Here is a 24,910-nt window from a genome sequence, read left to right as displayed (position 1 = left end):
CAGCTGTTGTTGATTGATGTTTGGTTATTTTGAAAGCCAGAAATACCATAATTTATTCAGAGTGATTGATTATCGTTTCTTTTTGTAACATTAGGCGATTAGCTCCAACCTTTAATGCAACGGACACAGAAAATAGTTTGACATCTTCTCAGGTACAGTCACTTATTCGTCAATATTGTACAGCAAGCGTTGGAAGCATCACTGTTTGTACAATATTCGGTACAATGCTGCTTTCTTCACTCATATAATGACTAAAATTACTGCACAGGAACATAGGACTAAGGAACAGAAGTCGGCCATTCAGCCCTTCGAGCCTGCTCCAGTATTTGATAAGATCATGGCTGATTCTGGTTGCGGCCTCAGCTCCACTTTCCCACCTTCCCCTTATAACCCTTGACTCACTTTGTCCATCAATCTGTCTAACTCAAGTGACCCAGCCTCCATTGCTTTCTAGGGTAGAGAATTCCACCGACTAATGTTCCTCTGAGAGAAATAAAAATCCTGGGGCGAAATTTCTCCGACCCCCACAGGGTCGGAGAATCCCCCGGGGCCGCCGAAAATCCCGCCCCCACTGTGGCAGAAATTCTCCGCCACCCGGGAATTGGCGGGGGCAGGAATCGCGCCGAGCAGCGAGCCCCCTGTGGCGATTCTCCGGCCCGCGATGGGCCGAAGTCCCGCCGCTGGGAGGCCTCTCCCGCCGCCGTGGTTTGAACCACCTCTGGTGGCGGCGGGATTGGCAGCGCGAGTGGGCCCCCGGGGTCCTGGGGGGGTGCGGGGCGATCGGACCCCGGGGTGTTCCCCCACGGTGGCCAGGCCCGCGATCGGGGCCCACCGATTGGCGGGCGGGCCAGTGCCGTGGGGGCACTCTTTTTCTTCCGCCGCCGCCACGGCCTCCACCATGGCGGAGGCGGAAGAGAATCCCCTAGCGCGCATGCGCCGATGGTGACGTCAGCAGCAGCTGACGCACCGGCGCATGCGCGAACCGGCGACGGCCTTTCGGCCAGCCCCGGCGCTGGGCGGCGGGCGTCAAAGGCCGTTGTGCCGGTTTTGCCGCCAGTCGGCGTGGTGCCAACCGCTCCGGCGCCGGCCTAGCCCCTCAATGTGAGGGCTTGGCCCCCAAAGGTGCGGAGAATTCCGCACCTTTCGGGATGCCCGACGCTGGAGTGGTTGGCGCCATCCGCTACGCCGGGACCCCCCGCCCTGCCGGGTAGGGGAGAATCCCGCCCCTGAACTCCATCTTAAAAGGATGACTTCTTGAACTGTGTCCCTTTGTTCTACTCTCTCCCTCGAGGAGAAACATCCTTCTTGTATCAAGTCCCCTCAATGTTATATATGTCAATAAGATAACTTCTCAATCTTCTAAATTCCAATGGGTACATTGGCTGTTTAGCCTTTCTTCACAGGAGAAACCATTCATTTTTTAAAAAAGTATGTTTATTAAGGTTTTACATATTAACAAATAACCAACAAACACACAAGAATGCAAATAACACAAATCAAACCAACTTAAACACTGTGGAAGGGATTTACCGCAATCGGCGAATTGGCCCGGCGCCAAGAACGGCGTGAACCACTCCGGCATCGGGCCAACCGGAAGTTGCGGAATTCTCCGCACTTCCGGGGGCTGGGCCGGCGCCGGAGGGGTTGGCGCCGTGCCAGCCAGCGGCAAAAGGCAGGTGCAAGTTAGCGCATGCGTAGAACCGCCGGCGTGGTTTAGCGCATGTGCAGGGGGATGTGTTCTCCGCGCTGGCCATGAGCCTTACAGGGGCCGGCGCGGAAGGAAGAAGTGCCCCCACGGCACAGGCCCACCCGCATTTCAGTGGGCCCCGATCGTGGGCCAGGCCACCGTGGGGGCTCCCCGGGGCCGGCTCCCCCCACGCCCCCCCGAGCGCCCCCGAGGACCGCACCAGCTGGCCTACCAGCCAGGTCCCGCCATGTGGGACCATGTCCAATCCACGCCGGGGGGACTGGCCAGAAACTGACTGGCACTCGGCCCATCGGGGTCCGGAGAATTGCCGGGGGGGGGGCACTGCCAACGGCCCCAGTCCGGTGCGGCGTAATCCCTGCCCCCGCCTGAAAACCGGCACCAGAGAAGACGGCAGCCGCGTCGATTGCACGCCAACCCCCGGCGATTCTCCGACCCATCAGGGGGGTTGGAGAATTCCGTCCTATATCTAAAACCCCTAACAGCTAGATCTTTGAAAAAGAAATAAACGGTTACCATCTCAAGTAGAATCCATTGAACCCCTCATGATGAATTTAATTACTTCTAAGTGCAAAAAGGACATACAGTCCCCTAACCAGCCAGAGATACTGGGTGGAAGGGGAGACCTTCAACCCAACAGTATCTGCCTCTGGGCTATCAGTGAGGCAAAGCCTACAGCATCTACCTGTACCCCAGAGTGAAATGCTGGTGAGTCCAAAACTCTAAATGTGGCCACCAGTGAACATGGATTGATTGTAAACGGAGAATCTCAGACATGAATCATAGAATTTACAGTGCAGAAAGAGGCTACTCGGCCCATCGTGTCTGCACCAACCCACTGAAAGAGCACCCTACTTAAGCGCATGCCTCCATCCTAACCCCGTAACCCAATGACCCCACCTAACCTTTTGGACACTGAGGGGCAATTTAACAAGGCCAATCCACCTAACCTGCACATCTTTGGACTGTGGGAGGAAACCGGATCACCCGGAGTAACCCACACAGAAACGGGGAAAAAGTGTAAACTCCCCAAGGCCGGAATTGAACCAGAGTCACTGGAGCTGTGAGGCAGTAGTGCGAACCACTGTGCCACCATGCCGCTACATGGTGCTAAAAAAGGAAGCCCAGAAGTTGGCAAGTCTGGGATAGGACCAGACATATATGTATGATCAGCGGGGCAATCGAACAGTAATCATATAAGTTTTCAACATTCGGGAAAAACCCACTCCTTGCCTTGGTCAAGTGCATCCTATGTCGCACCTTGAACTGAGTTAGACTCAACCGGGCACATGAGGACATGGAGTTGACCCTGTAAAGAACCCCTCTCCAAGTCTCGCTAGTGAGTATAGGGCCCAATTTACTCTCCTATTTTGCCCTCACCTGCTTTAGTGGGGAGGGATCAGTTCAGAGAATGTGGCCATGCAGGTAGACCCCAAGGATAGACCCCTTACCAGGCTGAGCCAAGGATAAAATCCTCTTCAGCAAGGAGGAGGGTGGAGCCAGTAGAAAGGAAGGGAAAGCCGTACGGGAGAAATCACAAACTTGAAAGTAACAGAAAGGGTTAGAGTTGGGGAGCTGAAATTTGTCAGCCAGCTCTCTAAAACTAGCAAACCTCCCCTCCATAAACAGGTCACCAGAATGCTCACGTCCTTTCAATTTCCACGAGTTAAATGTTTAATCGAGCCCAGCGGGTATGTATGAAAGGGTGATTATTATAGATGGGGGCCAGTGAAGACAGGGAAAGGAGCTTAAACTGTTGTCAGAACTGTTTCCAGATCCTAAGAGAGGAGACAACCTCCTCTCAACTGGGTTGGAGGAGAATTTGATGGGAGAAAAGGGAGATGGTGCAGTAACTATGACAAGGAGAGTGGATGTAGTCCTACGGTGAGCCTTCATTTGGCCCCCAAATGGAATCGGGATCACTGATCCACAATAACATTTTTTGAATATTAGTACCCAGGTAATAAAACAATAAGTTTGGGAGGGCCAGATCCCCTGTCTGACTATCTCTCTGGAGCTGAACACTGCAGATTCTGGGGTTCTTACCCATCCAAATAAAAGCAGATATCAATTTTTTAATCTTAATAAAAAAGGATTTGGCCAAGAAAATGAGGAGGCATTGAAAGAAAAAGAAAAATGCAGTAAGTATATGGTGATTGTGTGAAGTTTGCACTTTCTCCCCTCGTCTGCGTGGGTTTCCTCCTGGTGCTCCCACAGTCCATATATGTGAGGGTTAGGTGGATTGACCATGGTAAATTACCCCTTAGTGCCCAAAAGGTTGGGTAGGGTTACTGGGTTATGGGATAGGGTGGAGGCGAGTAGGGTGCTCTTTCCAAGAACTGGTGCAGACTTGATGGGCTGAATGGCCTCCTTCTGCACTGTAAATTCTATGGTTCTATGACATTCATTTTTATTGTTTGAATCCTACCCGCCAGAGATAGAGGAAGGTTGTTCCACCTCTGCAGATCCATTTTTAACATTATTGATCAGGCTTGAATAATTAAATTTGTGAAGTGAGGCCCAATTCTCGGCTACCCCCCATGTAACGAAAACCTGTGCGAGAAAGGTAAGGTGCCGAAATGGGCTTGTCGTCCGGGGGGGTTGACCGGAAAACATTCACACTTGCCTAAATTAAGTTTGTAGCCAGAAAAAGAACCAGAGATATTAAGTGTTTTCATTATGCTGTCGATTGAGGGTGTTGGGTGGGTGATATATACAAATAGCTCCTCTGCATAAAGAGATACCCGATGTTCCGATACATCTCGACTAATACCCCCCCATTGACTAGAGGCCCTCAAGACTATAGAGTGCGACTCTATCACCAGGGCGATGTCAGGTCACTGACATTGAGCTTGACCTACGCCACAGAGGAGCCACTGGCCCCCACCCAGCTGACCTGTCACACGAGAGATTTTCATGCCAGACATAATGATCCTTCCCTCTCACTGACCACATGTCCATTGTCCCGCAGGATTGCAACACGGTGGGTCCCCCCTCTACTTCCCAAGTGAACACTTCGGAGGAGAGCTCCGAGGATGCACTATCATCACTTCACAGCTCTGATCCCCACCCTCAAGCGCAGAGACACACACCTCGGTGGGTGGCAATAGTGGACAGGCCTCTGGGGCACAATCTGGTGAACACCACACAGTTACAGATGCACATCAGGTGGAAGCAGGAACGTCCGGGGGGGGGGGGGGGGGGGGGGGGGGGAGGGGCGGCGGCAGGGACAGTTAGGGTCATGATTGTACATCATTAAAGAAATGTTGTACCCAAGACATGTGAGGCCTTTGTCATGTTATTCTGCACTGTGGGTCAGTAAGTTCCCTTCTCACTCATTTGCGCTCCACCCGCACCCAGCGGGTGCTCCCTGATATGGACCTAACCCCCCACCCCCAACCACCACCAAGGCATACCACGTGCAGGTGATGGGTGTGAATGGGCACTCAGCAGACAGACGGGAGTCAGACTATGGCATAGATTGAGGAGGAGAGGGTTATCATCTTCCTCCTGCCTTGTATATTGACCCGCTGACAGTGCCTGCTCAGGCCCATCACCCTGGAGTGATATAACACACACTCTGAGAGGGTAGATGAGGGCCATCCTGGTCCTACAAGTATGTGGACCCTCGCCGCCACTGTCTGTACAAATCAGCACCGTGTGACAATTTGCTGGGGAGGTGGTTAGATCACGGGAGGCCGTTAGATGGGGGTCGTTCCCGTTAATGGTATGGAGATTGGCTTTAATTGGTAATTATTGGCTTCTCGCCTCACCAGAGTGGGATCCTGATTTTGCCAATGGGAGCAGACCGGTTCGATGGCAAACCGATCAGGGCCAGGCACGGTTCCTGATTTTGGCCTCTCCCACAATCTAATGGCCGTGTCGCACTCGAGCATGAGCGCGATGAGGCCGGTAGATCTCACTCTATGGGCGGGATTCTCCCAACGGGAGACTAAGTGCCGACGCCAGAGTGAAAACCCGAGTGTTTCACTCCGGCGTCGGAGGCCACTCCTCGCCCCCTATTCTCCCACCCCCGGGGGGCTAGAAGCGGCGCAGCGTCATTTACACGCGTCGGGCCTTCGCACCGCGCAAAAGGGCGCCGCGTAAATTACATGGCCAGCGCCGCGTAAATGAAGTCACCTACGCATGCGCGGCTTGGCGCCGGCCAATCTGCGGGCGCCCCGCAAGAAATGTCGGAGTGATCTTGCGGGGCGGTGGAGGAAAGTTGTGCGTCCTTCAAAGACGCCGGCCCGCCAATCGGTGGGCACCGATTGCGGGCCAGACCCCTTTTGAGCGTCCCCCTGGTGCGCCAACCCCCCCCACAGGCCGCCCCCGCAGCGTTCGCGCGCTGTTGACGCCGGCAGCAACCAGATGTGGTCGGCGCCGTATTGGGCAGGCCGCTCAGCCCATCCGGGCCGGAGAATTGCCGCTCGCCCGTTACAAACAGGCGGCGTGGTGGGACTCGCCCGGCGATCTCGCGATTCTCCCACCCGGCGTGGGGGGGGAGGGGAGGGAGAATTGCGCCCTATGTCTTCAGGATTTGTTCTCCAGGGTGTTCAGTTTAGCTGTTAATGTTTTGTTATCTTCGATCGCAGAAGAAAGCTCGGATACCAAGGAGATAATCCTATCACTGTGGTCAGAAATTGCAGTCTCCATGCCCGAAGCTAAACGAGATTACCTACATTGGAACTAAGACTGCAGTTCATAAAATACCTCATCCATCAGCTGGAAAGTGCTGTCATTTTCCTTACTGACCTTTTATTCCTGATTCCGAAGGTCATGGGTGCGAGCTGCATTTCAGAAGCACGCACTCCATGTTAAGGGACTACTGCATTGTTGGCAGTGCCCCCTTTTGAATGAGGCTTTATGCCAATGCCTTGTCAGCCTTCTTGTGGACATTGAATTATTCTGCAGAAAGAGTGAAGGGAACTGAGGTGGACATTGGCAGAGGCCAGGAGCTCACATGATCACTGTAGACCAATGCTTTTAAAACTTTTACGAACCGGCGGACCTTCGCGACCCATGCCGGCCGACGTTCTCAAGACATGCCAGCTGACCTTCCGATACACCATTATTGCTTACCTTTAATGCGGCAGGTGGGCCTGCTTGGTCCTCATGACCTCTCTTGCTTCGTCATTCAGTGTTACATTTCTGCTCAGGATTTCAGCTGCTGATTTAAGTTCTTGCTGATTGCTTTGAGAAAAATCAAGAGGTTTGTTCTCAAACTCTCCATGGTTAGTCTTCAAATGCCTTTGAAGATTTGAGGGTTTTAACCTTCATTTGCCCATACTTCCGTGCATATAACACACATTGGCTTTGCATCCTGATTTGAATTGGCACAATTAAAGCCAGATCTCAAGAAATCATCTTTTTACTGCTTTGTTCCCGATTTCAGTTTCTTCTTGATTGTTTGTCCTGGAGCCCGGGACACAGCTCACACCAGCACTGCCTTGTCCTACTGCGGACTCTCCCGAGAAGCGCTCTCCAGCAGATTTAGTTGTGAGATCCTGTTCTGTTTGTACCTCTGACCCTCTCTATCTTATTACAAAATGACTCCTCTTCAGTTCTTCACACACACTCCTGGTGCTTGCTTGCTGGCAGCTACAAAATGGAGGAATCTCACCTCTATGTTGTTGCGCACAAAGCATTGATGTGCCGGGTGCATGAGCTGCTCTTTGCCGCTGCCTCTGGCAGAAAGACTCATTGTTCATATTTAAAGACTGGCATTCTTTTTATTACTTTGAAACTTTATTTCTAATACTTAATTTTTCGAAATTTATAATGTTTTACAGCTGAAAATTAAAACAACTTCAGTTGAACATGTGCGTCCTTACATTTACACACAAACTTTGTTTTAAATATATTTCCTTTTCTTTAGAAATTTAAACAATTATAGAAAAAAGTACAATCCTGTTTATACTTTACAAACTCCGACTTTAGGGAAGATGAAGTAACTTGGCAAACACACACAATGTCACACTAATTCTTACTGGTTTCACTGCATTGCACTATCCAAACATCCAAGTCACCTCCTGCTCCATTCTCACCAAAAGCTCTGACTTCCTGGTTTCCAGAGTGTCGACACAAAGTGATGACTGTAAGTTTCTTCCAGTGATCACATATGTCAGCCCTATTGACCGGTCTCGGTTAATCAGTATTCCGAGAAACCTGGCCTGGTTTCCTCTCCCTGTACCCAACCCAGTCACAGACCCCTTCCCAACCAGTACTTACCGTCGTGGGAGTACAAATGGACGTTGTGCTGGCCGTGAAACGGATTGACCAAGTCGTTGCAGGCTGCATACTGCGGATTGGTGGCGGGGGACGAGCCGAGCCGCGTGCAAAGGATGAGCAATAGAACGGAGCTCCAAGCTGGTGCCACCTCGGATTAGCAGCGCTTCCACTTGGATGCCCGTCAGCCCATTCCCCCCCCCCCCCCCCCCCCCCCGGTACCACCACCGCGCTGCACGCGGTGACCAGCACACAGCCCAACCTCGCGCCGCTCACTCCCTCAAACCCCGCAACCAATCGGGGACTGCCCGCGGCCGGCATTCTTAAAAGCCGGTCGCGGCAGTTGGGAACTTCTTCCCGCGAACTCTCCAAGACCCTCCCGACACCCACCTGCGGGTCGCGACCCTGTGTTTGAAAATCCCTGCTGTAGACAAGAGGTTTCAGTGACTTTGTAAAGCCCAGTGGTAAATCTGAGCTATTTGAAGCGGTGAAACAAGGGCTGGTTACCCAGTGTGATTTCTCCAAATCATTTTGTGCCCTAACCCTTCCGAACATTTGTCCTTCAAACATTCGTCTTTGAATTTGTTTTTTCCAGAGCTAAATTTCCACCCTCAACTCTCTAGCCACAGAGTTTCGGATTTCAGCCATGCTGTCTCAAGCATCTAGGAAATTACGTATCCAATTTGCTCATTCACTGGTAGGAAATGTCCGCTTAATGTCAAAAACCGAACAGAAAATTAATTATTTCTTCACCTTTAAACTTACAGAGCAAGAACGACAAAAAAGATGAAGACATGGAAATGATGTAAGAGACAATTCAAACATCAAAATGCTGTATATTTAAATATGGGTGAAATTCCCAGTCATTTTGCTGTGCTTACGGTGGAAAGTCTCAAAGCTTTCACTAAACCAGATGTCGTTTGGCTTTTTTTAGACACGTAAAGAGAAGCAGCATTGAGTGGTGCATGCTGGTCTTATCTGTCGTTCAGAAGGCTCAAGTCCCACTCTAGGACACTTGAGCCCACCTTCAGTGTTCCACTGTCAGTGATACTGTCTTTCAAACAAACTGTTAAACTCAGGCCACGTTTTTCCCCCTCTGGTGAATATAAAAGATCCCACAGCCTTGATTTTGAATTGGCTTGGCCAACGCTTATCACCATCAATAATAATAATAATCTTTATTTTTGCCACAAGTAGGCTTACATTAACACTGCAACGAAGTTACTGTGAAAATCAAGTTGGTGCAGGCCTGGAGTTACATGTAGCGAGATTGAATATGGCAGGTATTCCTTCCCCATCGGATAGTGGGGATTTTCTTGACAATCTGGCAGATTTTACTGAGACCTGCCTTTTATTTCCGGACTTCATTTTCAAAGAATTCAAATTCTCAAACAGCCAATCATAATAATAATAATCTTTATTGTCACAAGTAGGCTTACATTAACACTGCAGTGAAGTTACTGTGAAAAGCCCCTAGACGCCACACTCCGGCGCCTGTTCAGGTACACGGAGGGAGAATTCAGAATGTCCAATTCACCTAACATGACATCTTTCAGGACTTGTGGGAGGAAACCGGAGCACCCGGAGGAAACTCACGCAGACGCAGGGAGAACGCCCCGCCTTCTCCCCATACTCATAAATCACTCCTCTCGCACGCCTCAGTTGGCACACCGCCTTCCCCGTGGACAACCGATCAACGGGAGCCTGAAGCTCCCTTCTTCCTTCTGTCCAAAAGGGCCGATCTGCCTCCCCCGCCTACCTCCTGTCCACCTCCAACATAACCCAATTCAGCCTTTGCCGCTCTTCCCTCTCTTTATCAACCTTGGCCTTAAACGATATCACCTTCCCCTCACTACCGTCTTCAGGGCCTCTCATACCACCGCCTGCGCCACTACCCTGCACGATTTAAAAAAATAAATAAATTTAGAGTACCCAATTAATTTTTTCTAATTAGGGGCAATTTAGCGTGGCCAATCCACTTAGCCTGCACATCCTTAGGTTGTGGGGCCAAAACCCACGCAAACATAGGGAGAATGTGCAAACTCCACATGGACAGTGACCCAGAACCGGGATCGAACCTGGGACCTCAGTGCCGTGAGGCAGCAGTGCTAGCCACTTCCACCGTGATGCCCCCGCCCGCGACCACTTCACAGCACACCCCCCCCAAACCCTTCACATTCCACATACCTATCCTAACCAGGGGTGTCTCACTTCATCCCGCCCCTCCTATCCGCCATCATCATAACTCCGGGCCCTGTCCACAGGGCTTGGTCCGCCCTGTCCCTTTGTTGGAATCGAGCCCCTCCCCCCATTCCGAGAATCCCCCTGTCCACCCTCTCGAAAACACCTCACCATTATCGGTCCCCTCTCCCCACTTTTCACACTTCCGAGGCCCATCAAAACCTGTTCGACCAGGTTCCAATGGCCGCAGCCCCTGCGCCCAGCACACTCCCGTTCACTAGCCAGCTTGAGCTTGCTAGTGTGGAGGCCCCTGCCTAAGCCCCACTCAAATGTTGCCCACCCAATAATGTGGTGGGAGTTGGGGGAGGAAGGGGGGGGGGGGGGGGGGGGGGGGGGTTTAATCATGCGTAGTCAAAGAGGTTGATATAAAGGCTGCAACTGAGGCTCTGACTGACTTTAACAGCATTGTCTGCTGCTGAAGCTCTGAGACTTGGGCACTACTGCAGATTTGCTTTTCACAACATTTCCACCTGCATGAGGGGAATTCCTCAGAGAAGAGGGCAAATAGGAACAGCTCCCATCAACCACGAGCACGGCACCATTTGTGCTGTATGGAAATCATCCCAGCACTCTGTCCTGCTAGCCGGCCAGTGGGATTTCCCACTGTGGGCAGCCCCACAACATCGATGCACTACCGGCGCAATGGAGAATCCTGTGTTGCACGTTTTACTATGGGCGTAAAACGCGTTTATTGGAGTGTATTAACACGCCTCCGAGTTCGACGTGTGCTTAACACTGCTAGGCTCTGTTCTATGTAATTATTTAGCTCTGGAGTCGCCAGTTGCCGTATAGGCAACGTCACAAGTATTCCAAGGTCAAGTTCAAAGTAATAAAGACGATACACCGATTAGTAAAGTTCAAACGATCAATATTTATTATACAGTTAATAATAAATACTCATGCACACACTAAGAGACTAAGCTACAACTAAACATAAGCAAACAGAATACTTATCTAACAGGAACAGGCAAGGTCAGAGAACGAGGCCTTCGTCCTGGTTTTGTCTGCAGCCTTCAGCAAGCGTTCTGGCACTTGGGAGTCTAGTGGGCTTGGATCGCGTAGCGAGCGTTGAACTTACGGTTTCGGCGGCTGGTGCTCAACGGCTGGAGTCAGGATGCCAGGTGTCAGTCAGAGCCGGAGCACGGGTTTAACAGACCGGACAACACGAGGTCCCTATCTTTTATAGGGGTTCCGTTGTCCTTCCCTCTTCTCGGGCGGGCTCTACCTATTGGATCAATTTCTTATCGATACTGGATTAATTCCCCAATGCGAGGGGGTCTCCGTGATGGAGGGGGCGTTTCTTATGTCCTTTTGTTTGGAGGTTTCTGGTGCCTCGATGTCTGGGTCTTGATTAGAATGTGTCCATTCAGAACCAAATGTATCTATTGTGTGGGTGTTCAAGTCTGATGGCCTCATTAGCATGCAAAGCGTTTTGCCATTTGCACCTAGCTAAGGTCTTTTCACCTGAGCCCAAACTGGTTTCTGCTGCTGCAGAATGCAAACTGCTCTTTGCAGACTGCTGTTCTGGCTAAACTGTCTGTTTCCCAGCAGTCTTCCATTTTAGTTTGGCTCAGTGTCCATTTTGCGTGGCCAGCATGGCTACACCTGCCAGCAGGGAATCCAGCCCTTTCTCTATCCCGTGGGATAATCACATCACTTTGCCACATGCTTTCCAGTGAGATAGCTTTGAACCGCGTGGGTGGTCATCCGATGCCTGTGGCCTACACATCACTGTGACATTGAACTTTGCCCCCTCTGGTTCAGTTGCGCAGCATACAGAGACCGTAATGGGATAACCCAGCCTGCAGCACATCACTGCGTTAACGGTTCCACCCCCCCCCCCCCCCCCCACCAACCCTCCCCACCCCCACAACCACCACCCCACCCCCCACCCCAACTCACAGGGAGTCATCGTCAAACATTGGAACTATCCTTGGTCTTGGGCCCTCCACAGTCCTAGCTCTTAGCACAGAGTGAAGGGCTGACTTCCAAAATCTCCCCCAAATTTTATCAGAGGTGGTCTGCTGTATTCCAGTGCTCTTTCTTCCCTGGCAAAGAGTTTCCAAATTAGCAGAATAGCCATCCGCATTTATAAACAGGCTCTTCCCTACCGCAGTAGTTCACACGCCTGGGGGTGCCTTTGCTGGGTGACCATTACCAACATCCGGTTCACGGCCTACCCCTCTGTCCCTTTTCGTGGCAGATTGGGCGCATTGCATACCACTGCTCACCACTGTGTGGCCGTTAATTGACTGCTATTCATATTACCCGGCATCTTTCAAAGAGGGTTGCCGATCCATGCACTTCCGGATTGGACTGGCGTCCACCCCTACGGTAGGTAAAATTCAGCACACAGCCTAGTGACATAACCACTAGGCTGCTATATCTGACTGCAATGACATTGCTGCAAATGGAGCCAACAGAGCTGTGTTCACTTCAATTAGAGGTCACGGTGTGAGTTTCAGTGGTATAAATTACGCACAGTTCCCTTTCCATGCAGCGCAAATGGGGATTGGGGGCTGCACCTAATCAGTAGGCCTGTAATTATCCCATTCATTATTTAAATGAAGTCAGTGGGAGTGTAAATGGAGTGCAATCAGGATTGTTGTGTTTGGGTGGTAGAATCCCATTGTATATGGTCCCTTTCTTACAATTCTCTGTTTGTTAAAGTTAAACACATTGGAAGAGTTACTTGTATCTCCGACCCTGAGGTGTGATGTTAGTAGACCAACATCGACTGCTGAAACAGCCTCTGTAACTGGAAGTCCCTAACTCAACAATTCCAATGTTGTTCTGACCTGCCTTTCATCTTTCACCCAAACCTCTGCAGCTGTATCCGAACTTGCACCAAGTCCCGATCACAACTGTACTTGCTGACACACATTGGCTCCAGGTTTAGCACTGCCTTGATATTTAAATCCTCATTTTTCTGTTCAAATTCCTTCACGGCCTCGCCACAATCTCTGTAAGCCCCTCCAGTCCCATATCCCTCCGAGATGTCCACACTCTACTAACGTCTGACCTTTTGCACATCCCCTATTAGAATTGCTTCAACACTGGAGGCTGTTCAGTCCCTAAACGCTGGGACACCCTCCTAACCCTCTCCTTCCCTCCACCTGGATGTTCCTCCCTCAATTCCGGCTTGGGTTACTGTCTGTGAGGAGTCTGCACGTCCTCCCCGTGTGTGCGTGGGTTTCCTCCGGGTGCTCCGGTTTCCTCCCACAGTCCAAAGATGTGCGGGTTAGGTGGATTGGCCATGCTAAATTGCCCGTAGTGTCCTAAAAAAGTAAGGTAACGGGGGGGTTGTTGGGTTACGGGTATAGGGTGGATACGTGGGTTTGAGTAGGGTGATCATTGCTCGGCACAACATCGAGGGCTGAAGGGCCTGTTCTGTGCTGTACTGTTCTATGTTCTATGTTCTAAGCTAATCTTTGACCCACCTTTTGACCATTTGCCCCAATATTGCCTCTTGTCGGACAGTTCAATTTTGCTTTCTAAGAGCTGCCTTTGTTGTGCTGTATAAGTACCAGTTGTTGTTGTATGTTAACTTGGTAAACAGGTGGAACTTGGTGTGTGTGGTCCTCTAATGTTTGTCTTTTTTTGAATTGCCCTGATGACTGAACTGAATGTTCCAGAGCTACCGGGTTTTCAGATTTTAAATATATCGGTGAGGGAAGCTTTGGCTGCGTTTACAAAGCAAAGAATATCGTTGATAAAAAGTACTACGCTATCAAGGAAGTCTTGCTGAAGAATGAGTGAGTCAAATTTAAATCTACCTGATATCTTTGTTATTGTCAAGAGGGGTGGAGGGCAAACCCTCCAAGATACCATTTGCCCTACCCCTTCACCTCCATATATCATTAACTGGGCTTCACATGAATCCATCCCTTCACTTTTCACCCATTCTTAGTTTGGTGACGGAGTAGCGGTTGGGCCACCTCGTTACATGAAGGAACTAAAGACAACAGGAAACAGTTTTGAGAATTGCAGAAGCACAGAAAGGTTACAGTGCAGAAAGAAGCTATTCAGTCGTGTCTGTGCCATAAAATAAACTAGCTGCTCATTTTCATCCCACTTTCCAGCACGATCCCGAACTTTGCAGGTTATAGCACTTTAGAGTTGAGCATTTTTGCCTCGACCACCAATTTAGGCAGTGAATTCCAGATGGCCATCGCCCTCTGGGTGAACAAATTTTTCCTCATGTAATTCTTTTACTTTTAGGTGATCCCAAAGTCTGTGCCCTCTCGCAGTTGAACCAACAGCTAGGGGAAACCAGTCATGTGGGGAGACTGGAGAGGCTGAGTTTGTTCTCCTTCGATGAGAGAAGATGAAGAGTAGATTTGATCGAGGGGGCTGATAGATTAAATCAGGAGAAACTTTTTCCACCAGCAGGAGGGTGTGTCATGATTGAAAGAGGTTAGGAAAATTGGATTAAAAATCTAGTGGGTGGGCAGCATGGTGGCGCAGTGGTTAGCACTGCTGCCTCACGGCGCCGAGGTCCCAGGTTCGATCCCGGCTCTGGGTCACTGTCCGTGTGCAGTTTTCACATTCTCCCCGTGTTTGCGTGGGGTTTGCCCCCACAACCCAAAGATGTGCAGGGTAGGTGGACTGGCCATGCTAAATTGCCCCTTAATTGTAAAAAATGAATTGGGTACTCTGAATTTTTTTTTAAATCTAGTGGGCAATTAAAAGCGTCAGAGTATGGTGTGTGGCTGCAGTGATCATGGAAGTGGGACTAATTGGTTAGCTCTTTCAACAAGCCAGCATAGGTGCAATGGGCCGAATGGTCTCCTGTACTCTATGATTCCAATTGGCTCACCAAATTGTCCTGGGTGGGAGGTTAAGCATGTTAGCTGTCTTTGAAAAAGAGAAGTCACACACTGTAAATACGATATGAGCTGGAATATAGAAGCTGTAAACATTGAGTGTATAATTGCTTATAAGAATTCCAAACTATACCAATAACACTATATAATCTTTATTATTGTGACAAGTAGGCTTACATTAACACGGCAATGAAGTTACTGTGAAAATCCCCTAGTCGCCACACTGGGTTCACTGAGGGAGAATTCAGAATGTCCAATTCACCCAACAGCACGCCTTTCGGGATTTGTGGGAGGAAACCGGAGCACCCGGAGGAAACCGACACAGACATGGGGAGAATTTGCAAACTCCGCACAGACAGTGACGCAAGCCGGGAATCAAACCCGGGTCACTGGCGCTGTGAAGCAACAGTGCTAACCACTGTGATACCATGCTCTCCCCACTGTGCTACCGTGCCGCCCTTATACAGCTATGAAGAACAGTTAAGAAATGAAAATGAAAATCGCTTATTGTCACAAGTAGGCTTCAATGAAGTTACTATGAAAAGCCCCTAGTCGCCACATTCCGGCACCTGTTCGGGGAGGCTGGTACGGGAATTGAACCGTGCTGATGGCCTGCTTGGTCTGCTTTAAAAGGCAACGATTTAGCCGAGTGAGCTAAACCATCCCCTGGTCAGAATAGATTGAGGACTGCAATGTTATGAAGAGTTCTAATAAGTGATGGGCTGTTTTGACTGGTTAGCGAGACAGTAACGAGCACATCTGTGCAGGTAGGCAGAACGAAAAATTTGAAGGTCGACGAGAAAGATGTCTTTGTGCAGAAGGTATTAGGACAGGGAATTCTCTGTCACACCATTGCTGAAGCAGAATGCATGGATTCTTCTGAAAGGGAACTGGATAGTTGCTGATAGAATAGTGAGTGAGGAATGGGCTCCAGCTTGGATCTTATATAAACTCTGACACAGACTTTTTAAAAAAAAAACATTTTATTAGGATATTTGTAGTTTTATAACAATAACAGCAACATAAATATGGTACATAAAACATTTCCATCCCTATCATGTTCTTCGCACCCCCAACAATGAAACAATAGCCTAACCCTCCCCTAGATTTCTGCCTCTGCTGACATAATTTTCTCCAAGAAAGTTGCTTTCCGGATGAACCCTAACATTGACCCTCTTAAAGCAAACTTTATTTTCTCGAGACTGAGCAGCCCAGCCATGTCACTAACCCAGGTCTCTAATTTTGGGGGCTTCGAGCCCCTCCACATTAACAGTATCCATCTCCAAGCTACCAGGGAGGCAAAGGCAAAAACGTCGGCCTCTTTCGCCTCCCCGGACGCCCGACTCTTCCGACACTCCAAAGATCGCCACCTCTGGACTCGGCACCACCCGTGTTTTTAGTACCGTGGACATTGCCTTAGCCAAATCCTGCCAAAACCCTCTGCTTCGGGCATGCCCAAAATACATGGACATTATTTGCTGGACCTCCCGCGCACCTTGCATACCTGTCCTCTACCCCAAAGAACTTGCTCATCCGGGCCACCGTCATGTATGCCTGGTCAACTTCCTTAAATTGTATCAGGCTAAGCCTGGCACATGGATGAGGATGTGTTAACCCTGCTTAAGGCATCTGCCCACAGACCAGCCTCTATCTCTCCCACTAGCTCATCTTCCCACTTACACTTTAGTTTCTCTATCTGAGTTTCCTCTGACTCCATAAGTTCTTGGTAGATATCTGACACCTTCCCCTCTTCCACCCATGTTCTGGAAATTACCCTGTCCTGTATCCCCCGTGGCGGCAGCAGCAAGAAGGCCGGAACCTGCCTTCTCAGAAAATCCCATACCTGCAGATATCTAAACCCATTCCCTGCTGGCAATTCAAATTTCTCCTCCAAATCCTTCAAGCTAGGGAAGCTCCCACCCATAAATAGAACGCCCATCCTCTCAATTCCTACTCTCTGCCATCTCCAAAACCTTCCATCCATCCTTCCCGGCTCAAACCGATGGTTGGTAACTCGGGGCCCAGATTGATGCTCCCTCTGCTTTCCTATATCTCCTTCACTGCCCCCAGCCACTACCACCGGGCTTGTGGAGTACTGGGCCAGCGAGAACGGCAGAGGTGGCGTTATCAGTGCCCCCACACTTGTGTTCTTACATGATGCTGCCTCTACTCACTCCCACACCGACCGACGACCCCCCCCCCCCCAAACTACCCACTTCCTAATCATGGCTATATTAGCTGCCCAGTAGTAGTTACAAAAGTTCGGCAGCGCCAACCCACCCTCCCCCCGACTACGCTCCAGCAACACTTTCTTCACTCGCGGGGTTTCACCCGTTTAAATAAGGCCCTCAGGATAAAGATGGGGAGACACTGAAAGACAAATATAAATCTGGGGAGGACCATCATTTTCACGGTTTGTACCCTCCCCGCCAGTGACAGCGGGAGCATGTCCCATCTCTTAAAGTCCTCCTTCATTTGTTCTACAAGCCAGGACAAGTTTAACTTGTGTAATGTCTCCCATTCCCGGGTCACCCAGATTCCCAGATAGTGAAAGCTCCTTCCTACCATTCTAAACGGCAGCTCTCAATTTATACCCTGAGAACCTGCCAAATTCCCCTAAGATCCGCATAATCTCCCCCATCCCCTATTACAGAACCGAAATGTACAGGAGCAGGTCATCCGCGTACGGCGAAACCCGATGCTCCCCCCGTCCCCGGACCAACTGCTTTCCAGTTCCTGGAAGTTCTTAATGCCATAGCCAACGGCTCTATGGCCAGAGCAAACAACAGCGGAGAGAGGGGCCACCCTTGCCTTGTCCCTCGGTGCAGTTTAAAATAGCCCAACATCTGCCGATTCGTACGCACACTTGCAACTGGTGCTGCTACAGCAATCGCACCCTATCAATGAAGCCCTGACCAAACCGAAACCTTCCTAATACCTCCCACAAATAATTCCACTTCACCCGATCAAAGGCCTTCTCTGCATCCATCGCAACCATCACCTCTCTTCCATCTGAGGGCATCATGGTAACTTTTAAGAGCCTTCTAACAATTGCCGTGAGTTGCCTGCCCTTTACCAACCCCGTCTGGTCTTCCCCGTCACCCCCGGGACACAGTCCTCTATCCTTGTGGCCAGTATCTTAGCCAGCAGTTTGGCATCCACATTCAATAGGTGAAATCAGCCTGGAAGACCCGCATAGTTCAGGGTCCTTCTCCTGCTTCAGAATCAATGAGATCGAGGCCTGCGACGTTGTTGGGGGAAGGACTCCCCTCTCTCTTGCCTCATTAAATCTGCTCACCAGCATTGGCCCAATATCTCCGAGAACCTCTTGTAGGATTCCACCGGGTAGCCGTCCTTGCCTACTGGCCTTTTCCCCATACTCATACACCGCTCCCCTTGCCTTCCTCAGTTGTTCCACCGCCTTCCCTGTAGAAACAGCCCAAACTCCACCTGTAACCTCCGCCGCTCCTTCAGTAGCCCCGCGTCCGGGGATTCCTAATATCTCCTGTCCACCTGGAGTATCTCCCCAACTAACCTGTCCCTCTCTGCTTGTTCCACCTTTTCTCTATAGGTCCATATCGAGATTAATTCCCCTCTAACTACTGCCTTCAGAGCTTCCCGCACCGTTGCTGCCTAGACTTGCCCCGTATCATTTATTTCCAAATAGTTCTGGATGGACTTGCTCACCTGCCCACACACCCCCTCATCTGCTAATAGTCCCACATCCAGCCTCCATGATGGTCGCTGCCCTCTATCCATACTAATCCGTAGATCCACCCAATGTGTGGCATGATCCAACACCGCGCTTGCCGAATACTCGGTATCCACCACCCCCGGCAGCAGAGCCCTGCTCAGGATAAAAAAGTTGATCCGAGAATATACTTTGTGGACATGGGAGAAAAAAGAAAACTCCTTCTATCTTGGCCGTCCGACCTCCATGGGTCTACTCCCCGCATCTGCTCCATAAACCCCTTTAATTCCTTCTCTACGGCTGGCACCCTCCCTGTCCTAAACTTTGACTGGTCCAATCCTGGATCAATGACTATTGAAATCTCCCCCCATGATCAGATTATGTGACTCTAGGTCCGGGATCGTACCTAACAGCCGCCTCATCAATTCCACAGCATCCAGTTTGGTGCATATACATTCACGAGTACCACCCGCATCCCCTCAAGCTTCCCACTCACCATAATGTACCTGCCCCCCGCGTCTGCCATGATTCTACCTGCCTCAAATGCCACCCGTTTGTTAATCAGGATTGCGACCCCCTGGTCTTAGTGTCCAGCCCTGAATAGAATACCTGGCCGACCCGCCCCTTCCTCAATCTGGTCTGGTCTATAACCTTTAGGTGTGTCTCTTGTACCATTGACTCGTCCGCCTTCAGTCCCCTCAGATGCGCGAACACACAAGCCGAGTCGGGAGGCTTCCTGCCAATCACCCTTCTTAGGCCAACCATCAGCACATGTCTCTCGCCTCCTCGGGCATCCGCTGTCCTCAAGCTCCCTTTTGTCCCCGAACAACAGTTCCTTCCCTGTCAGCAGAGCAGCTTTCCTCCCACTCCCCCCCCCCCCCTAGTAACAGCACCAGAAACTCAACCCCCCATATCAAACTTATTACCTGCTCACCCCCCACTGTGCTTCCATGAGCAAGCTAACCTAGCTAGCCTGGTAGGCTCCCACCCATGGCAACAGGCATCCTATCTCCCCATTGTTTTCCCTCTTCCCCCCTCCACTTGGACATACAGATTCAAAACATCACAGTTCCCAGTAAACAAACAGTAGAAAAAATCCCTTCATCCAACTTCAAATGGAACAGAATTAACTTACATTTCTGAGCAGCTGTTCAAACATCTTATCACAACGAAAACCAAAGAAAAAATGAAGGGGCAAAAAAAATAACCCCTTGTTACAGAGAACACTGCCTATTCAAAACAACACAGAAGTGATTTTGACAAAATCGTCACCACAATGCCCTCCCCCAGGGTTCAGTAACCTTAATCCCCTGCTAGCCTTTTGTCCTTGTTAAAGTTCATCACTTCATCCGATGATTCAAAATAAAATTCCTGGCCCTCAAACGTGACCCAAAGACGGGCTGGATACAACATCCCGAACTTCACCCCCTTCTTGAAGAGGGACGATTTTGCCCTGTTAAATCCGGCTCGCCTTCTGGCCAGTTCCCTGCTCAGGTCCTGATAGATGCGCAACTGACAGTTCTCCCACACACAGCTCTGTGCTTGCTAACCCCACCGCAAAATCTGTTCCTTGTCCAGGAACCGGTGCATTTGCACCACCATCGCCCTCAGCGGTTCATTCGCTCGCGGCTTCTTTGCAAGAACTCTATGCGCTTTGTCCACTTCCATCTCCCGTCAACTTTTCCAGCATACTTGCCGATATGCCCTCGCGTCCGAACCCTCACTGCCCTCAGGGAGGCCGTCTATCCTCAGTTTCTGTCTCCTGGACCTGTTCTCCAAGTCCTCCAACTTCTCCTGCAACCTTTTCTGGTGGTCTTTCATCAGCCCCACCTCGATCTCCAAAGCGGCTAAGTGGTCATCTTGCTCCGACACCTTTTCCTCTACCTTCTGATTCGCCCGTACGTGGGTTTCTAGACCCTGTTCCACCCGATTGACCGATGCTTTAATCGGGTCCAGTGTATCTTTCTTTAGCTTGGCGAAGCTCCACTCAAAGAACTTCACCAGCTGTACGTCGACCACTGTGCCACTACACCAGGATCCTGCGACTCCATCATGCTTTCCTGCGCTGCCGGTTCTGCACGTGGCTTCCTTGCTTGACTATGTCTCCTTACACAGCCACTTCTAGTCCACTGCTGCATACACTGGTGGGGGATTTCCCCTCACTGTCTCACTCCCCATCGATTTATGAAGTGAAATTCAGAAAAAAAACGGGAGAAAAGGTCCAAAAGTTTCATCACAAGCGGGAGCTACCAAATGTGGGACCTCCTACTCCATGGCAGCCACCAGATGTCTCCTTTGACACAGACTTAATGACACAAATGACCAGCAACATTTCTATGATTCTGATATGTTAATTTTATTTTCATCAATTTAGAAAAACAACACGTGAGGCTCAGTCCTTGGCAAAGGTGGAACATAAAAACATTGTGCGATATCATCACTCCTGGATTGGGAAAAGGTGCGCAAAAGAACATTTCAAACCTGTTGTTTCTGTTTCTTTGTCTTCAGAGGAAGATGCCATCAGTTTCAAAGCCTTAATGAGTGCATTAACATCTCAAATATCAGTCAGCAAGAGAAGCATTCAAATCACAAACCAGAGACTTAAGAGAAAACTTTCTGCTGATTCTCCAGCACAGTACTGAGGGAGTGCTGTACTGTCAGAGGGTCAGTACTGAGGGAGTGCTGCACTGTCAGAGGGTCAGTACTCAGGGAGTGCTGCACTGTCAGAGGGTCAGTACTGAGGGAGTGCTGCACTGTCAGATGGTCAGTACTGAGGGAGAGCTGCACTGTCAGACGGACAGTACTGAGGGAGTGCTGCACTGTCAGAGGGTCAGTACTGAGGGAGTGCTGCACTGTCAGAGGGTCAGTACTGAGGGAGTGCTGCTCTGTCAGAGGGTCAGTACTGAGGGAGTGCTGCATTGCCACAGGGTCCGTACTGAGCAAGCGATGCACTGTCAGAATGTCAGTACTGAGGGAGAGCTGCACTGTCAGAGGGTCAGTACTGAGAGAGTGCTGCACTGTCAGAGAGTGCGTACTGAGGGAGTGCTGCACTGTCAGAGGGTCAGTACTGAGGGAGTGCTGCACTGTCAGAGGGTCAGTGCTGAGGGAGAGCTGCACTGTCACAGGGTCAGTGCTGAGGGAGTGCTGCACTGTCAGAGGGTCAGTACCGAGGGAGTGCTGCACTGTCAGAGGGTCAGTACTGAGGGAGTGTTACACTGTCAGAGGGTCAGAACTGAGGGAGTGCTGCAGTGTCAGAGGGTCAGTACTGAAGGAGTGCTGCTCTGTCAGAGGGTCAGTACTGAGGGAGTGCTGCACTGTCAGAGGGACAATACTGAGGGAGTGCTGCACTGTCAGAGGATCAGTACTGAGGGAGTGCTGCACTGTCAGAGGGTCAGTATTGAGGGAGTGCTGCACTGTCAGAGGGACAATACTGAGGGAATGTTGCACTGTCACAGTGTCAGTACTGAGGGAGAGCTGCATTGTCAGAGGGTCAGTACTGAGGGAGTGTTGCACTGTCAGAGGGTCAGTACTGAGGGAGTGCTGCACTGCCCACTGAGTTAGCCCCTCATTTCCACTCTGAATTTTTTGCGAATACTTTTATGTTTGTGCCCTCTGACAAGATGGAATATGTTTTCTCTATGTACTCTACCAAACCCTCTGTAAGGTAAAAGGTAAAGTCAGCATAGTTCCAGATGACCATAGGCTGCTTTCCCCTTTAAGGGGGAGAGCTGACCGGTGGTGGTTTAACCTGAGGATCACCATACCTCAGCTGAGGGGCAAGGTTGAGAAGGCGGGGCCTTCATGAAGAACTACTGAAAAGTTCAATGAGGTCACCACTTAAACTTCTGTGCTCCAGCGAGAACACTCCCAACCTTTCCAACCGCCCTTCATAACTAAAGTAAATTCTTGAAGTATATTCAGCATTTACTCATAGAATTTTACAGCACAAAAACCCTATTCACTCTGTCTCTGTCTGAAGCAATGTCCCAGAACCTATCCCTTGTTGTTCCCCTGCATTCTTTTAATTATGTCCCTTTTATACACTTACGCACCCAGTTCAAAGTCTTCTCACAGATCCTGTAGCCCACTCACTTCCTATTTCTGGTAGGGCATTCATGTCCATGCCCCACCTTCTGTATAAGGAAAGGTTACTTCTCCCTTCATTTTTTTGATGAGTGTCTTGATTATATTCCCTCTAGTGATTGCCCAGCAGTGGAAGTAGTTTATCCTGATTTCCCCTCTCAAAATGCCTATTAATGTTGAATCCCTCTATTAGATCTCATTTTTAACCTTTCTCAAATGAAAAGTACCCCAGTTTCTCAAGTCTTTCTTCATAACCAAAACAAATCGCTGATGACAGTTCCTGTCCAAGACCTTGACATCCCTCCTAAAGTAAGACAGCCAAAACTGGACTTAATGGGCCAGATCTTGCTGGAAAATAACAGTGTGTTAACGATGCATGAGTAAATTGGAAAGCGGGTTTGGGGATTATACAATCTCAATTAAGAATCTTAAAGGCTGATTTAACACTGCTTTTGACATCTCGCTCCTAGCTTCCTTGTTATTTATTTTCAGTTGAGCTTGCTGGTGCAGGAAATGAGTAAGTGTGGCCTCAGTGGGGTGCTCCCCATCAAGGCCAAAAATAATGGCTGTCCTGGTAAATAGCGATGCTGTTCTCAGAGCTGTAGGCGCCGAGAAACACCTCACTAATCGCACTCAAAATGGGACTCTGTTTTTGTCCCTTTAAGACCATAAGATATAGGAGCAGAATCAGGCCATTTAGCCTATCAGGTCTGCTCTACCATTCAATCATGGCTGATATCTTCTTCATCCCCATTCTTCTGCCTTCTCCCCATAACCCCTAATGAATCAAGAAATCCACTTATTAATCAAGAACACCAATGCCCTGTACAACTGAAGCGTAACCTCCCTACTTTTGGAATCAATTCCCCATACAATTAAAAAATAACGTTCTATTAGCTTTCCTAATTACTTGCTGTATCTGCATACTACCCTTTTGTCATCTCAGATCCCTCTGCATCTCAGATCCCTCTGTAATCTTTCACCATTTAGATAATGAGCTTCACTTTTATTCTTCCTGTCGAAATGGACAATTTCACATTTGCCCACGTTATACTGTGCCAGATTTTTGCCCGCTCATTTAACTCATTTTGTAGCCTCCTTATCCCCTCGTCACAATTTACTTTCTTACCTATTTTTGTGTCTTCAGCAAATTTCGCACATGTACCTTCAATCCCTTCATCCAAGTCATTTACCTAAATTGTAAAAAGTTGAGGCCCCATAACTGATCCCTGTGGCCCACCGCTCGCCACATCCTGTAAACCAGAAAAAGACCCATTTATGCCAATTCTCTCTTTCCTCTTAATTAGCCAATCTTCAATCCATGCCAATATGATACTCCCTGCACCATGGGCTTTTATTGTATGCAATAACCTTTGATGTGGCACCGTATCGAATTTCCCACAAGGTAACTCACTGGCTTTGGGACATGACGTGGTATCTTACAAACTTCAGTTCTTTCTTAAAACAACCTATTTTTTTTATTATTCATATCTTTAAAATCTATTCTAACAACGTTTCCTTTTCAGTTTTAATGTAAGCAGCCAAAATAGAGACCGAATCGAGCAGTCCCTGTTTATTCAAATGGAATTGTATGAGAAGAATTTGAAAGAATGGTTGATGGATTCTGCCAATAGTAAACCTGACCAGAAGAAAGTTGCTTTGTCTATATTCAATCAACTATTGGATGGAGTTATCTACATTCATCAGAACAAAATGATTCATCGGGATCTGAAGGTCAGACCAATGAGATTGTCGCACTCACTTAGTTAAACACAAGTTACTTTCTCTTTAATAAATTTTGGTCACATCTCTCTATACATGTACATGCCTTTTATTCCTGTCCATCCCCCCACAGTCTTGGCTCTATCAATGACGGGCATGTTTCAGCTGCTGTGACCCTATGCCCTGGAATTCTCTCCCTAAATCTCACCACCTGTCCAAATGTCTCCCAATCTCTGTAACTACCTAAAACCCTCTGAGATCCTTGCCTTCCTCTAATTCTGCCCTCTTGCACATCCCTGATTTCCTTTACTTCACCTGCCTTCAGCTGCCTGGGTCCTAAGCTCTAGAATTTCACCCATAAACTGCTCCACCGCCCTACCTCTTTTTACGTAATGATACAGAAGCCGGCCTCTC

The 24,910-nt window shown here is 49.4% G+C and overlaps 1 protein-coding gene across 1 annotated transcript in view; it reads left to right on the top strand.

Annotated features, from left to right (window-relative positions):
• Positions 1 to 24,910, top strand: part of eif2ak2 (eukaryotic translation initiation factor 2-alpha kinase 2) — a 122,993-nt gene that overhangs the window by 85,321 nt on the left and 12,762 nt on the right. The window contains exons 13-17 of the mRNA XM_038800574.1: positions 95 to 152; positions 8,701 to 8,738; positions 13,810 to 13,929; positions 21,066 to 21,149; positions 24,301 to 24,508. Of these exons, the coding sequence (XP_038656502.1) occupies positions 95 to 152; positions 8,701 to 8,738; positions 13,810 to 13,929; positions 21,066 to 21,149; positions 24,301 to 24,508 (508 nt within the window). The remainder of the gene's footprint in view (positions 1 to 94; positions 153 to 8,700; positions 8,739 to 13,809; positions 13,930 to 21,065; positions 21,150 to 24,300; positions 24,509 to 24,910) is intronic.

This window comes from Scyliorhinus canicula, chromosome 6, assembly GCF_902713615.1.
Source record: "Scyliorhinus canicula chromosome 6, sScyCan1.1, whole genome shotgun sequence".
NCBI classification, from domain to species: Eukaryota; Metazoa; Chordata; class Chondrichthyes; order Carcharhiniformes; family Scyliorhinidae; genus Scyliorhinus; species Scyliorhinus canicula.
Note: the sequence above shows the minus strand (reverse complement) of the source record. Positions and strands in the feature narration are given on the sequence as shown.